We start from the raw sequence: 17682 nt of genomic DNA, 5'->3' as shown, positions 1-17682 counted from the left end.
AGCCAGCTTACACTAAACAAGTGGACACATGGTTTTCATCAAACCTTAAGATATAAAAAATTCAAATTAAAAAAAAAAAGATTTACCCACAGCAGTCCCTTAAAATATAACTTAAAGCCAAACAAGTATTTTTTGATAAGTTGAAAGCACAGGATAAAATTAATAATCCCAATAAAGATTAACATAACTCTCATATTCATTTCACACTATAGACAGATCTATGTTGTCAAAAGGCATGCAGAAGATGAACTATTGATGATTTGATAGAACATTTGTGAAATAACTCAGGATTCTATGAGAAATTAACATATCTAAAAGAACTTCTCAAACAACAGTTACTGGAAGACTGTTGTATAAACTCTTTCTAGTCTTAAGTTATCACTGCCTTCCTTCCCAAGATCAGTCCCACTTGCAAGGCTAAAATCTTCTAATTCGTACCACAAAATAGAAAAATTTCAATTAATGAGATTCATTTTAATTGAAAAAGATGTCACTTCCCTCCAATTCAATTCCAAGTAACAAAAAATATAGAAACAAAACTAAAAAATGAATGTAAAAATTGAAAGCATACACACAGACAACAAAGGGCTATATTCATGCTGAATTATTACTGTATTTTTACATTCAGTATAGTCTTTTTCAAAAACAAGCACTGGCTATCAGATGTGCTTATATGAAAGCAACCAGAAAACCATCTAAATGGTTTCTTTCCATCTTAGCAAGCCTACATCATGGCAATATTTAAAAAGGAAAATAAAAATTTCCTTGATTGCTGAATGTTTGAAAACTTTTCCATTTCTGTTAGATGTGTTGTGTTTATATTTTGCCTTTACTTTAATGTAAAATTGGTAGCAGGGCAAGGAGACAAACACACTCAGGTTTGAAAATCATTCAAAAGTATTTTGAGTGCTTTACATAAAGAAAACAAGGTAAGAAAAAGAAATGTGGGAGATCCATAAAATAGGAGGTGAATAAAACTGAACACAATTTTAAAATTTTAGAGTCTATAAAACTCATCATAAAAAAGTCTCAAAAAATGAACAATTATAATAAACAGTTATTAGAAATGAAATCACATTTACTGAAACAACTGATAAATTGCAAAGGTATTTCAAACAAACATCTTATTATCCATTTTAATGGCAAACATACTGAGTAAGTTTTAACTTGATGTCTTCTATGGATTGCAGATAATTTGAATAAATACTTTCAAACTTGAAAAGTAGCTTTTGGTAAGAATTTGAACAGTCCTCCAGATTGGCCATAATTGCAGCCCAGCCTTGGTGCTGAAGATGTTCATCATGGACCAGACCTTCACAGAAAGAGCAAAGTTTCTTGGCAACTTCATACATTTCCTGAAAACAAAGAAACACACCAAAAGAAGGTAATGTTTTCAACAGTTAAATGAATTGTAGCATATTCATACAATGGAATACTATGTAGCAATGAATACAAACCATCAATTCATGCAATTACATGAAGAATCTCAGGAACATAATGTTAAATAAAAGAGGGGAGACACAAAAGAAAACAATGATTCCATCGATTTAAAATTCTAAAAGAGGCAAAGTAATTTATGGTTTTAAATTCAGGATACTGGTTTATTTTACAGAAGAGGAATGATGGGGGGCGCCTGGGTGGCTCAGTGGTTAAGCCGCTGCCTTCGGCTCAGGTCATGATCTCAGGGTCCTGGGATCGAGCCCCACATTGGGCTCTCTGCTCCGCAGGGAGCCTGCTTCCTCCTCTCTCTCTGCCTGCCTCTCTGCCTACTTGTGATCTCTCTCTCTGTCAAATAAATAAATAAATAAATCTTAAAAAAAAGAAGAGGAATGATGGGTACTGATTGCAAGAAAACATGAAGTAGGGCTTCTGGGGTGTTATATTTTAAGATTTCACTTTGTGAAATTTGCACAATGAATTTGCACAAATGAATGTGCAATGATCTATACATTTTCTAATATGTATATATCTCACTAAACAAAAATCTATTATTAATTTCACTAATGAAGGTGTCTGAATCCAAGGTCACACCACAATTGAGGTGACCAAATTTAAACTCTGGCAATTTGACTCTAGAAGACCATACTCCTGCCATTATTACAGAACCTCTAATTCCTATTATAGAGCCTTTAATTCTAATTCCTTATAATATGCACTGTCTGACATATTCACTGTTTTGGTTACCGTAGCTTTTGAGTACATTCTAAAATCTGAGGAAGATGTATTGTTCCCTCCACCTTTCATTCTTCTTTCTCTTTACTTTCTTAACTATTCCTGAACACTGATCCTTTCCCATAAACATTTTATCTAAAACAAACAAAACAAACAAAAAATTCAAAGTTCCTCCTCACTCCCCAAAGCAAAAAACGCTTTTTTTTCTCCCTACACCAGTGCTTTCCATGGCAACTTTAAATGCAATTCATTAAGCTAATGAATAATATTAAGATTATGACTGTGAATATTAAGAACGATATTAAGAATCTTTTTTTTTTTTTGCTGGTTTTGATTACTTTTTTAAAAATTTATTTATATTTTCAGCGTAACAGTATTCATTGTTTTTGCACAACACCCAGTGCTCCATGCAATACGTGCCCTCCCTATTACCCACCACCTGGTTCCCCCAACCTCCCACCCCCGCCCCTTCAAAACCCTCAGGTTGTTTTTCAGAGTCCATAGTCTCTTATCGTTCACCTCCCCTTCCAATTTCCTTCAACTTTTTTAGGGTGCCTGGGTGGCTCAGTTGTTTGAGCATCTGCCTTCAGCTCAGGTCATGGTTCTGGGATCCTGGGATGAGTCCTGCATCAGGCTCCCTAGTCAGCATGCAGCCTGCTTCTCCCTCTACCTCTGCCTCTTTCTTTCTCTCTTAAATAAAATCTTTTAAAAAAGAGTCTTCTGGGTGGCTCAGTTGGTTAAAGCCTCTGCCTTCCGCTCAGGTCATTATCCCAGGGTCCTGGGATCGAGCCTCGCATCGGGCTCTCTGCTCAGCAGGAAGCCTGCTTCCCCGTCTCTCTGTCTCTACCTGCGTCTCTGCCTACTTGTGATCTCTGTCTGTCAAATAAATGAATAAAATCTTAAAAAAAAAAAAAAAAAGAGTCTTCTTTTATTTCAGAGGTAGGATTTAGTGATCCATCAGTTGCATATAACATCCAGTGCACATTACTTCAAATGCCCTCCTTAATGCCAATCACCCAATAATCTTTTCCTCTCATCCTCTTCCCCTCTAGTAAGTAACTCTCAGTTTGTTTTCCAGAGTTAAGAATTTCTTATGGTTTGTCTCCCCCTCTGATTGCATCTTGTTTTATTTTTCCCTCCCTTCCTCTATATTCCTGTTTTGTTTCTTAAATTCCACTTTCGAGTGAAGTCATATAACAACTGTCTTTCTCTGACTTATTTCACTTGGCATAATACCATCTAGTTCCATCCACGTCATTGCAAATGGCAAGATTTCGTTCTTCTTGATAGCCAGGTAATATTCCATTGTATATATACACCACATCTTTATCCATTCAGCTGTCGATGGACACTTGGGCTCTTTCCATAATCTGACTATTGCTGATAATGTTGCTATAAACAGCACGGTGCATGTGCCCCTTTGAATCAATATGTTTATATCCTTTGGATAAATACCTAGTAGTGCAATTGCTGGGTCATAAGGTAGCTCTAAAAATTTTTAACTTTTTGAGGAACCTCCATACTGTTTTCCGGAGTTTAAAAATATGTCTTTCCATTGGCCTATAGCTTGTGTTTTTCTTTTTTTAAAGATTTTATTTATCTATTTGCCAAAAAGCAACCGAGCACAAGCAAGAGGAGTGGAAAAGGGAGAGGGAGAAGCAGCTTAGCAGAGAGCCTGGTGTGTGGCTTGATCCGAAGACCCTGGGATTGTGACCTGAACCAAAGGAAGATGCTTAACTGACTGAGACACCTAGGCACCCCTATAATTTATATTTTTGAACAGAATTTTATAATTTTTGTTACTACGTAGATTGTAATACATTTACATTTACATTCCAAAGCAGGGCCCAGTACTGAGAAATGTGAATGTTTATGTATTTATCACATACCCAGTCACCTTACCAAAAGTCTTTCTGATAGATTATTAAAATACTCTTGATATTCCAAATATACAACCATATATCACCTAAAATGGAATTTTTTCACTTCTTTTCCATTAATTTTGCCACTTACTTCATTTTCATTTTCTTATTTTAGTGTATTTCTCAGAAGTTCCAAAACAATACTGAATAGACTGATTCTGATTTATGCAAAAATGGCTCTAATATTTTGTTGATTTAAAAGCTGATTAGCTTCCATATTTTGTCAATTCTACATTTTATTTATTTTGTTTCCTTCTAGAGCTATTTTACTATTAAGAATAGCTGCTAAATTTTAACATATGCCTCTTCTGGATAATATTAATATGACTCCATGTTTTCTCCTATAAAGTATTGTATTACCAATTGAGGCAATTACTATTAACACATTTCCAAATACTGAAGCACCCTTGTATTTCCTTAATATATCTTTTGCTATTAATATATTACTCTTTTGATATTCTTATTCTGGTTTTATCTGTAAGAAAAAATGAGTATATTTTCCATTTTCAGGATCCAAAATATTAAACATTGGCCCATAAGAGCTTTCTGATTATGAAAGAGACATATTAAAACCTCACATTTTTAAAAATCTCCCATTTTAAAATTCTGATAAATACACATGAAACTTACTGTTTTAACCCATTTTAAGTGTATGGTTCAGAAGCATTAAGTTTTTCACATTGCCAGGCAACCATTACCACTAACCTTCTTCAGAACTTTTTCATCATCACAAAGTGAAACTATACCTAATACATAATTAACTCAACCTTCCCCTCCCCCTCAGCCTTAGGTAACTCTTCTTCTATTTTCTGTCTCTATGAATCTGACTCTTTTAGGTACCTTATATAATTGAGATTGCACAATATCTGTCCTTTTACATTTGGCTTATTTTGCTTAGCTTATTTGTCCTCAAGTTTCATCCATATTGTAGTTCATATCAGAATTTTCTTCCTCACAAGGTTAAATAATGTCGCATTGTATGTATGTATATACCACATTCTGTTGATCTATCTAGTCATCCACTGATGGACATTTGGGTTGTTTCTATCATTTGACTACCAGAAATAATTCTGCTATGAATACTGGTGTTCATCAATATGTTTTATTAAATTTTCCTGCAATTATTATCATTTAGCCTGTGTTGATAGGAAAATACAGATCTGACTTCTCTTTCTCACAAATTAAATCTTTTATTATAAATTTTACTTTGTTCTGTTTAATGCTTTAACATCCACTTTGTCAAGTATCAATACTACCATTTAAATTTTTTGTATGTAGGGGGCGCCTGGATGGCTCAGTGGATTAAGCCGCTGCCTTCGGCTCAGGTCATGATCTCAGGGTCCTGGGATCGAGTCCCACATCGGGCTCTCTGCTCTGTGGGGAGCCTGCTTCCTCCTCTCTCTCTGCCTGCCTCTCTGCCTACTTGTGATCTCTCTCTGTCAAATAAATAAATAAAATCTTAAAAAAAAAAAAAAATTTTTTTGTATGTAGTGGAAAGATAATTTGTTCTCCTCAAGGACCTAAATATGGGTATGGAAGTAACAATCACATTTTTAAGAGTTAGTTAAGTCTTTTGTTTCTGTATACTCTAACACAGATAATTTTATTGATTATAGCAATATTCAGAAGCCACTAACTGCATACCATCATTTAGGAAAGAAGTTGAACAAATCATGTTTAAAACTGCTTTTCCACTCTAACATCTTATAACTCCTTGCAAGTGCAGAATGACTAACAATTTATGAGTCTGAAAATTTAAAACCAAGACACATTAGCCAGCAAAATATTCCCCCCAAACTTTATTTTTATCTTTTTTTCATGCTTCCCCTGTAATTCAGACCACCTTGCTAGCTATTTATTTATTTGAGTATAGTTAACACACAATGTTAGCTTCAGGTGTACAACACTATGATACAACAACTCTATACCTAGGCTATGCACACCACGAGTGTAGCTACCATCTGTCAGCATACAATATTATTACAGTATCACTGACTATATTCTTTATGCTGTACCTTTAACTCCCATTTATTCATTCCATAACTGGAAGCCTGTATCTCCCACTCTCTTTCAACTATCCCCCACTTCCATCCCTCTGGCAATCACCCATTAGTTCTCTGTGCTATTTAGATTTGAATGCTTTTAGGAACTATCAATTTGTTAGAGCATTCACTGATGCCTAAAACAGGCTAATACTTCATGAAAATATTACCAAGTATATGAATAAGACATCATTTTGTTAAGTAACCAATTTTTAATTTTAAATTGTACTACATGTAAGTATAATAATCTCAAAAAACAATTATTTTTATCTTACCACTGCAAGTTGTGTTCTTGAAGCAACAGTGTGAAAAACTGCAGGCATCATAAGAGACTCTTCAACTTTTATTTCCATGTCATTTTCTGTTGAAAAAGTAGTTTTCGGAATAGCAGGTGGACGATCACATAAAATCATTTCTTTGTTGAAAAGAAAAATTGGATTTGTGTCCTACAGAAGTAAAAAAGCAAAAGAAACTGAAGTAAAATGTTATACTGGACATGAGCACTGCCTTCAATATATGAAGCAGATAAACCTTACTTTTGAACGTTGAGTTCCCAATTCCCTACGCGATATAAAATTGGAGCATGTTTGTACGAAAGCATTCATGGACACATACCGTCCCAGCACTGTAGGTGCACACTCTTCGATCTGCAGCCATGCATTCTCCTCCATTGACCACCAGCACCTGATGCTGAATAGCAATCTTGTATTTGCTATGAATGGCATGCTTGAGATCTGCCACACTTTAAAAGGGGTGGAGGTAGGGCAAAAAATTAGTTACACATACTTCCCAAAGACAAACTTTTTACTATCAAAGTAGCACTGTGTAAAAATATTTGATAGACATTAATTTTCCCCAAAACAACAGCATAAAATATAAACTTTTTTCTGGAATCAGATTCCACAGTCATCTGGCTGATCTTAGGTGAATAAATGACCCACGTGGCACAACTAAAAGTGAGTCTATAAAATACAGGCAGTAGACATATTTATTTCTGTGCTCTTTATATAACATAGCAAAAGAATATGCTCAAATTAGCATCAGGTCTGTTAAAGTCCTCAGAACACAGATGTCTGTTAAAATCCTCACATCACATTACACAAACTACATTAAGTATAAACCATAAAATTGCTTCCTTCCCCTACCTTTCAGAAAATCATTCCTTCACAGGTAAAATTATATTTTATAAAAACCAGAATTTTTAAAAAAGAATATAATTTCAAATTCCATTTTAAAACTAAGATTATGAATTCCACAAATTATTTATAATATTTCCAGTGCCAGATCTGTTTAGTCTGTATTACATTAAGTCTTTGCTCTCAGGTCCACTACCAAAATACAAGTATACAGGAATAGCTGTTACTATTCCCTTCCTTGCTGTTTGCCCTAAAAATATATCCTCCCTCCCTAACACTTCTCCCCACATTTCACAAATACAACAATATTCATTAGTCAAATATTTGAATATCCTACAAAGCTGGATAATTATTAGGTAACATGAGTCCTACAAACTTGGTTAAAAATATTAAGCTGATTGTCCTCTTGAATCAACAAACAAAACAACTATTACTGACTTTATTCATACAAGGGAATAAAAACAAATCATCAAAACACCTAGGACTGACACGTTACTTAATATAGCTAGCAATAATTTCCTTAGCAATGTCCTGGGAAACTTAGAAGGGCAATCAGGTATGAAAACTTCTTCTATTTGATAGTTTTAATTTGAAATAAGTTTGTTTATTGTGAATAATATATTCACAAAAACAGACAAAGCACAACTTTATGAACTTCAGTGTTTTAGTGAAAGATGACAACTATATAAGTAATATGCTAAAAGACTTAAGATATTACTACTTTTATTTTCTTATTTAACAAAGGAATAGTTTTCTGCAAATCGATTACTTTAACTTTTTGCCTACAAAAAAATACAGAAGTGATGAGACTGAACGAAATACAACTTACGTTTGCACTGTAAGTTCAGTGTCAAATGTCAGGGTAGTTCCAGTGTTAACCAGAAATACATATAACTTCATGATGATTTCTCTGGATTCTGTGAGCTTATACCTCACACTCTAATCCGGTTATTAAAAGAAACAGACAAGAAAAATGGTTAGTTATATAAACATAACTACAAACACAAATACCCTCACATAAAACGTGTTATTTATGTACTACAACTATGCCAACAACTAAAAATTAGTTTTGGTGTCTAAGATGGCTAACTGGACAATTTGGTAAATTTGCTGCTTAAAAAATAAACAGTAATGAGACCAGTGAAAAGCATAAGTATTCTAATTAAAAATATTTGTGTTAAGGAAGAGGCTAGCAATCAGAACAAAAATTATATGTACACTTCACACTGTCCTCATGTACCCTTCTACATTAAGAATTAAAATTAAAAATTTGATCAAAGATCTTCCTAACTCAAAAAGTTCTTCCCTGATTGCTTCCTTTAGCAATAAAAAATTGTCTTGAGGTTAGACTTACTAATAGCAAATACGAGTAGCCACTACTTGCTAGTTAGGGAAAATGAGTTAATTCCAATTCCTTCTACCAGCTGTCTCTTAATCTAAATTCCACCTCCACTCTGAGTTAGAGATGCTCCATAAGAAACTGTGACCCTAACAGTTATATCATCTCCTTGAGCAGTAGAAAGTGCACAGGTCTAGAAATCAAGATATTTGAAACAATTGCTATTAACTAGCTGTCCAAGTCAAAACCTCATACATAAAATAAACTTCTTCAGGGAACCTGGGTGGTTCAGTCACTTGAACATCTGACTCGTGGTTTGGGCTGGGGTCATGATATCAAGGTGGTAAGATCAAGCCCTGTGATGGGCTCCACCATCAGGAAGTCTGCTTGAGATTCTCTTTTTCTCTCACTCCCTCTGCCCTTCTCCATCCCTCCCTTGTGCATCCTCTTTCTCTCAAGTAAATCTTAAAAAAAAAAAAAAAAATGAAATAACATAAACTTCCTCACCTACAAGGGACAGATTTAAAATCTAGCATTTTATTTTTTACAATAAGAGCTAAAAATCCCCCAAATTAATGAAAGCGATGAAAGACAATAAATTAACAGATACTAGAATATATCTTTCCTTATGCTCTTTCCAATGAGCTTCAGAGTTAAATTATCAGGGAAGAAAGAAAAAAAATAAACAACATCTTAAAATCAATGTTTCCAACACCAGTTTTTTAAAAATGCATTAGATGAAAAACTCAAGAATTTAGAACTGTGACTTACCGTCAGGCACTGTGAAAAGGACTACCACTTTTCTTTAAAAAGCAGATTAAAACTGGCTTATGTTTGCTTTGCTTGATATTGGCAGCTGAATGGCATTACTGGTTAAACTCAGTGAACTAGAAAAGAAAAATTTCTGGATTATCATAAAGAGAAATAATTCAGTATATGACAACATATGATTATTGTTCTTTCTTTAAAAATTCCCTTCTGAAAAAGTAATTTCTACTCAATCTCTCTTTCTACCTGCACATTCACTGAAACCATAAGAGTATAACTTTGATCCATACCACTCCATTAAGAGACATAAAAGTATCTAAAAAACTCTCCAAAACTGCCAAATTCTACAGCCATTTCTTAGTTCTTAAGATATAGTGGTAAAAAAAGAGCCTGGCAGCTTTAACACTGGCAGCATTAAACCCTGAGGCAGGGTTTAATCCTGGCCCCATTACTTGTACATTATCTTGGGCTACCTACTTATATGTCTTGATTTCTTGTTTTGTAAAATGAATAAAAATGGTAACTGTAGCAGGCAGGCTGTAAAAACAGCCCTTCCACCTCTGGGTATCCTTACTCCAATGAAATCCCCACACCTACTGGGTATGGGTAGGGCCTATGATCTTTTTCTAATCAATGAAATATGGTAAGGTTAATGAAATGTCACATGATTGCTATTCAAGATTATAACATCCATCATGCCAGCTGACTCCCTCCCTTCCCAGCTTTGATGAAGTAATAAGCTGCCATGGAGAGGCCCATGAGTCAAAAAATTGAAGTTAGCCTCAGCCACAAGCTGAGAGTCTCAGACAAGCCGTACGGAACTGGTAACCACTGCTGAGCTTGGAAGCAAATCACTCCTTGGTTGAGCCTCAGACAAGACCTCAGCTCCTTCATTGCAATCTTCTGAGAGACCTTGAGGCAGATGACCCTGTCAACCTATGCCCAGGAAATGTGAACTAAAACATTTCTTATTCAACAAAAGATAATACAGTACCCCACATTGCAGGGGTGTTATGAGAATTAAGGGAGAAAAAGTATGAAAAAAAAATTTAACATATTAGCCTCATGTTCTGCAGGGATTAAGAATTCAATGAACAGGGCGCCTGGGTGGCTCAGTGGGTTAAGCCTCTGCCTTTGGCTCAGGTCATGATCCCAGAGTCCTGGGTTCAAGGCCCGCATCGCACGCTCTGCTCAACAGGAAGCCTGCTTCCCCTTCTTTCTCTGCTGGCCTCTCTGCTTACTTGTGATCTCTCTCTCTGTCAAATAAATAAATAAAATCTTAAAAAAAAAAAAAAAAAGAATTCAATAAACAACCCTAGCACCCCTTCTTGGGCTTTTTCCTCTGCCAACTCTCCAGTGTTTGGGTGGGACCTCAACACCACACTCAAATTCAAAAGTATATTTTATCTTACAAGTTAAAGGAGTTCCTCTGTTTTCTGAAGGATTAGGTAGCTATAAGTATGGTGACTAAAACAGAAGGAATATTGGTAGCAGAGATGATTCATTCATTCATTCATTCATCCAAATAGAACACTTATTGGGCTTGTGTGTCAGGACTGTATTTTGTGAACAAAACGGACACGATCTTTGCCCTGATGGAGATCACGGTCCTGAAGTAGAAAAAGAAATTAAACAACAATGAAAAAACAAACATGGTATAAGTTGGAATAAATGCAATGTGAGAGGAATGGGGTGGCAAGAAGGACCTAAAAACCTATTTTAGATTTGGGGGAAGCAAAGAAGGCCTCCACGTAGATTACATTTAAATAGGTCATGCAAATGAGACTAAGACTGTTCTGTAAGGTGGGGTAAAGCAATACAAGAAGATACAACATTTGTGAGCCTAAATATAAAACCCTTATAGTAATCACAACTGTATTCTAAGTTTTTACTTTTCTTTCCTCTTGAATATTATTTACCATTTCTGTTTTGGTGTAACTTCACACTTAGAAAAAAGTTCAGAAATAGTACAAAAAACAAAACAAACAAACAAACAAAAAACCAAAAACCTCCCTGGCACGCTTTACTTAGTGTTACCAACTATGTACACTGTGCTCCATGCCTGCTCCTTTCTTTTTCTCTCTCTATATACACATACGCTGTACACACAGGATACATTTTTCCTGAACTGAGAGTAATCTGCAGACAGAATGTCTCATTATCCATAAAAACTTCAGAATGTGAGTATCTTAACAGAAAGAATTTTTCTCATACATGACCAAAGTACATTTATCTACTCATCAAATTTAACATAGATCCGTATTATCACCTAATCCACTGTCTGTACTCAAATTACTGCCCCAATAATACTCTTGACAGTTTTCCTCCCTCGATTTAGGACTCAATTCAATGATAATATTTGGATCTAGGATCCAACTCAGGATAGTATTTGATAATATTTTAAATTTAACATCTATTTAATTTCCTTCAATCTAAAACTTCATCCATCTTTTTCTTTTCATGATCTAGGTACAATACTGTTCTCAATCCAATAATCCATCAGAAGCTTCAGAAATTATTATAAAGATGGACTCAGTGCCATTCCCCTGTTCCATAATACTTACAGTAAATGAGGAAAACTGATAAATGCAGCAGCTACTATGTGCCTTTAAACAAACACTAATCTCTTCACCAGGCATTCACCCTAAGAAACAGCTCAACGTAAAAACTACAATAATTAACAATGCTTACAAAAACAGCTGCACGAACGAAGCTTATTTGAAAATTAGTCTATATGTATAATTCATGAATAATGTAAAACAATCTCAAGGACACTTTTTATTGCTGTGACTCTAGAACCTAGGTTAGTTTGACTCTACTATGTAGGCACACTATATAGGCACACTTGATACTATCTGTTATTTAGTTCATTTCTTTCTTTCTTTCTTTCTTTTTTTATTTAGCTCATTTCTAAAAGTTCCCAAGTGACATTATCGCAGCATCCTTTAGAGAATCACCTCGTGACCTACCCTGATGTAACATCCCACATTCTCATCCATTATCCATTGTGTGAAGCCATCGCATGGGCAACTTTAACCAGAAGCATCCCTCTGAATCTTAACTCTCTATGTCCTCATTAATTATCATCTACCACCCAGGGCCTATGCTAGAACAGCATAAGAGAAAAATCTAACTAGTGAAACGAATCATTGTCCCATGGGTCTCACTAGCCCTGGTGCTCTTTATTTATCTGACTAAAAAAATAAAGCTTAATGGTAATCCTAAAATTTGTATGGAACCACAAGAGACCCTGAACTTCAAGGAATCTTGAAAAAGAACAAAACTGGAGGTATCACAATCTCAGATTTCAAGATACACTACAAAGCTGTAGTAATCAAAATAGTATGGTACTGGCACAAAACTAGACACACAGATCAACAGAACAGAGAGCTCATAAATAAGCCCATGATTATATGACCAATTAATCTTCAACAAAAGAGGCAAGAATATGCAATGGGAAAAAGTCTTTTCAACAAATGTTGCTGGGAAAACTGGACAGCTACACAGAAAAGAATGAAATTGGACCACTTTCCTACACCATACACAAAAACAAACTCAAATGGATTAAGACATAAATGTGAAACACCAAACTGAAAAAAAATCCTAGAAAAGAGCACAGGCAGTAATTTCTTTGATATCAGCTATAGTAACTTTTTTTCTACGTATGTCTCCTGAGACAAGGCAAACTAAATCAAAAATAAACTATACAAAGTAAGAAGCTTCTGCACAGTGAAGGAAGAAATCAACAAAACTAAAAGACAACCTACGGGATAGGAGAAGATACTTGAAAATGATACTTCTGATAAATGATTACTATCCAAATACATAAAGAACACAAGATACAGTAAATGTTGGCAAAGATGCTAAGAAAAAGGAATCCCTATGCACAGTTGGTGGGAACACAAACTAGTGAAGTCACTGTGGAAAACAGCATGGAGGTTCCTCAAAAAATTAAAAATAAAAATTACCATATGATCCAGTAATTCCACTACTGGGCACTTACAAAATATGAAAATATGATAATTCAAAAAGATAAATGCAACCCTATGTTTACTGCATTATTTACAATAGCCAAGATATGGAAGCAATATAAGTGTCCATCGACAGATGAAGGGATAAAGATGTGGGGTGTGTACACGTACACAAACACACACACACACAAATTACTCAGCCATAAAAAAGAATGAAATCTTACCATTTGCAACAACACAGACAGATCTAGAGAGTATAAAGCTAAGAGAAAGAAGTCAGAGAAAGACAAATACTGTATGATCTCCCTCATGTGTGGAATTTAAGAAACAAAACAAGTGAATGAAGAGAGAGACCAACCAAAAAACAGACTCCTAATTACAGAGAAAAAAAACGATGGTTACCAGAGGGGAGGTATAGGAGGAGATGGGTGAAACAGGTGAAGGGGATTAAAGAGTACACTTACCATGATAAGCACTGAGTAAAGTGTTGAATTGTTGAGTATCATACACTTAAAACTAACAGAACACTCTATGTTGAGTATACTGAAATTGAAATTGAAAAACAAAACCAGAAATATAAAGTAAAAAATAAAAGGGAATAATCAGTGTGATAAAACTGCCTAGTCTCATGAAGAGTACATCTGACTGGGCAACCTATACACAAACTCCATGATATCTACTTTCAAAAGAGTAGCTATAAAATGCAATTATTTGTAATTAAAAGTAATTCTAAAATATATGCTTGCATTTTTCTATGTTTTATTCTTTAAAGATATTGATATTGTTGACTTAACAATAACCACTGATTGTTAACATGAAATAAAAGCCATACCAGTTACGTATCCTCACAATTTCTACTGTGAGAAAGGCTATTATCTCCAACAATCAAATGATAAAACTATGGTTCTAAAAAACTTCAATAATCTCTCAAAGTCATACATCAAAAACAACCAGAGTTCAAATCTATGGCTGGGTCAAGAAGGAAAGAAGGTCAACAAGGAAAGAACATGAATGTACTACTAAACAGATGCAGTGAATACATTCCATGACTTGCCATTTTACTGTTCCTGTAGAAGTTCCAATACTTGTTTCCCCCACCAATTCTACCACTTTTAAGTCTTCATTTTCTTGAATGCAATATAAAAAAAATTCTAAAAGTAAGTAAGGGGGTGGGATGGCAGAACACTTCCAAAATTTGACATGGTAAGGTTTTCACATGAAAAATAAGTTGCCCTCCAAGAACTGATGTGATCCTAGGTTATGGGAGAACAAGATACCCTTGGGTACACAGATAACATGGTTCCTTGCATGTGGCAAGACTGGAAATTCTTCCATGCTGTGGATCACCTGTACACGGCGATTCTCTGAAAACTTTATAGCTAGAGAAATGTACCTAAAAAACTTACATATGGTAGCCAAGAAAACATACCTGAGTGAAATACTCAAAGTGGCCTTTGCTCTGTAGCCCCTGGGCTGTTTAGGCACTGTTCTAAGGGAACAGGAAAGTTGCGGAGACCCATTCTACTCCCAGTGCTGCCTTTCCACTACCTGTTTAATCATTTAATCCAAGTATCAAAAGATGGGATCTGACTTTCTCCCCAAAACTGGTAAGTGGGACACTGTTACAACAGAGATTAAGGGTAAACAGCTTAAAAAAAAAAAAAAAAAGAAAAAGAAAAACAATTCCTATGAATTAGTAAGAAAATCATAAAAAATCTGTTAACAGTGCATGAGAAAGTAATCCAAATAGTTAACCAATGAGGAAAATAAAAGAAACCTCAAAGAAATACAAATCTGAAAAAGACAGAATTTTCACCTATTAAATGAGCAAGAGCTTCAGTCTAAGAGTCCTAGACTTTCAATCTAAGAGAAAAGAGATACAATAAAGTAAAAAAAAATTTTAGAGATGTCAGTGTAAACAAAAATTGTTCTCTTTGCATAAAACACGTATTTCACACTCCCACTGAAATAAAGGCAGTGACAATCCTAGAGCAGTAAGTACCCATCTCCCTTGTATAGTAAAGAATTAATCTTATCCAAGTTTGGACTTTATCCTTGGCGATGAGGAGGGGAACCTGAAGTCTCTAGGATGTCCTATTTGACAGGAAAGTCTCTGTTTGGGGGCTTTAGAATAGTATAACAATGTGATTTATGATGGGGGCTTTGGGATACACAGTACCAGTTCCCATCTCCAGAAGAAATGGAGACTAAAAGACAGGAGGACCTCCAGAAGAGCTAGAGACTAAAGGTTAGCTACCATGTAAAGATAATAGGACCTCAAAAAAAACTCCAGACACCAAAGACTCAGGTAAGCTTCTTATAGGAAAAATTTCTTATAGAAAAAATTTGAAGTACAGTTGAAGTATATACAAAATACTTCACTACTTGTGAATAGAGTTAAAAATACTTCTAGTACTGGAATTAATAATAATCTAGTAAAACAATTTGCTGCCAGAATATTTGCTGGCAATTTATTGCTAAATAAATAATCTAGTAAACTAGATAAAGTAAATAATCTACTAAAACAATTTGTTGCTTCCTGATTATAATCTGACCTAAAGTGAGGGAAAAACAACTGACTTTTATATAAGAAGAGCTTAATAGACTTGGTTTAAATTTTTTTTTTTTTTTTAAGATTTATTATTTATGTTTGAGAAAGAGCGTGCCTGTAAGCAAGCTAGAATGGGAAGGGGGAAGGGACAAGCAAACTTCCCCCTGAGCAGGGAGCCTGACACAGGGCTCTATCCCAGGATCCTGGGATCATGACCTGGGCTGAAGGCAGCTGCTTAACCTACTGAGCCACCCAGGGGTGCCCTGATTTAAATTCTTACTCTGCTATTTATAGGCTGAGTGAGTTGAGAAAAGTAAAGAAAACATTTTCCTTGCTGGACTATTATGGGTGTATCTGTTCTTCAAATTTATACAACTACAGTTGCAAGAGAAGGTAAAGTAGCAGCAGGAGCTGTGGGGGGAATATCATGGCATATAATTGAAACAAGATTAGGCCATGAGATAATTGATACAAAATGACGGTTACATGTGGCTCAATATTCCATTGCCTATTGGTGTTAACTTCCATGAAATGTAAATATAAAAATACAAGAACAAAATAAAACTTACAGAACACTTTCAGAAGTTCCTCACCCCTACAAGAGAAGAAAAATAGTACAGCTAAAAAAGCTTGGCTCAATAACCTGGTTTTCTGTATTTTGGTTATGTTTCTGTTTTTGCTTTTTTGAGCAAAGCTAGGAGTTATTCTCAAAAGCAAGTCCATTCTATAAAAGCCTGCTGTAAAGAACTTTGTTCTGAAAACTAACTCCTGATAATGCCTATATAGGGTGCCATGAATGTTAGAAATTACGTGTCCCACACTTTCTGCTATTCATACTGGACAAAATTTTTTTAATTTCCTCCCACACCTAGTGGTCATATTTTCTCATGTTAATAGTGAGTTATTGAAATACTTTCTTAAAGCAGCTTCTCGCTGTGGTGCTACGGGAATTTCTTTTTCCTAATTTCTCAAAGAGAACTGTGAACTTGTTAAGTAAGTTCGGACCCTGCATTACAGCAAATCTCAGCATATCATACTTGCAGCGAGTCCATGAACAAGAGAATATACAAATAATGGGGGCGCCTGGGTGGCTCAGTCCTTAAGCATCTGCCTTCAGTTCAGGTCATAATCCCAGGGTCCTGGGATTGAGCCCCCAATCGCATTGGGCTGGGCTCCCTGAGCAGGGAGGCCTGCTTCTCCCTTTCCTACTCCCCCTGCTTGTGTTCTCTCTCTCACTGTCAAATAAATAAAAATCTTTAAACAAAAATATACAAATAATGTGTAATATTTAGGGGCTTTGTGGACAATAATTGCAAATAAAATGAAAATCACAACTTCCTATAAGTAAGCACATATATACAGAAATATACAAAGCCAACTTTCATGTTACACCAACGCCTAATCTATATACAATATAAAAGATATGCAGTGCTTTCTTACTCTCAAACTACACCTTCAGCCTTTAATTTTTCAGCAAAAATCACCACAGACATGAAAAATAAAATTTACTTTCAAGTTAAGAGATTTCCTGGACTTGGACTATCACTGCCAGGAGAAGAAATCTGACTTTGAGGATACACAAAGTGCCTGCCTAGTCAAGATTCTGTTAGAGAAAGTTTATGTACAGGGTTCAAGCCATCTATTTAAGGAAACAGACAAAATGCAATCTCTGTCTTGAAGGGCTGTGCAATTTTATGAGGTTAACAAAATGTAACTAACAATTCAAAAAGCCAGATGTGAAAGAAATAGTAAATGTCCTGAAGTTTCATTACTCTTACATG

At 35.2% G+C, this 17682-nt stretch overlaps 1 protein-coding gene across 3 annotated transcripts in view; it reads right to left on the bottom strand.

The window, feature by feature from the left end:
* Nucleotides 1-17682, bottom strand: part of RB1CC1 (RB1 inducible coiled-coil 1) — a 101898-nt gene that overhangs the window by 70702 nt on the left and 13514 nt on the right. For all 3 annotated transcript variants that reach the window (XM_046010459.1, XM_046010460.1, XM_046010461.1), the window contains exons 2-6: nt 9383-9498; nt 8102-8211; nt 6752-6878; nt 6412-6582; nt 1153-1355 (exon numbers count right to left, since the gene is read on the bottom strand). In XM_046010459.1, coding sequence (XP_045866415.1) covers nt 1153-1355; nt 6412-6582; nt 6752-6878; nt 8102-8172 — 572 coding nt within the window. In that variant the 5' untranslated portion in view covers nt 8173-8211; nt 9383-9498. The remainder of the gene's footprint in view (nt 1-1152; nt 1356-6411; nt 6583-6751; nt 6879-8101; nt 8212-9382; nt 9499-17682) is intronic.

Source organism: Meles meles, chromosome 1, assembly GCF_922984935.1.
Source record: "Meles meles chromosome 1, mMelMel3.1 paternal haplotype, whole genome shotgun sequence".
Classification (NCBI taxonomy): Eukaryota; Metazoa; Chordata; class Mammalia; order Carnivora; family Mustelidae; genus Meles; species Meles meles.
This window is presented reverse-complemented; position numbering and strand designations above follow the sequence as displayed.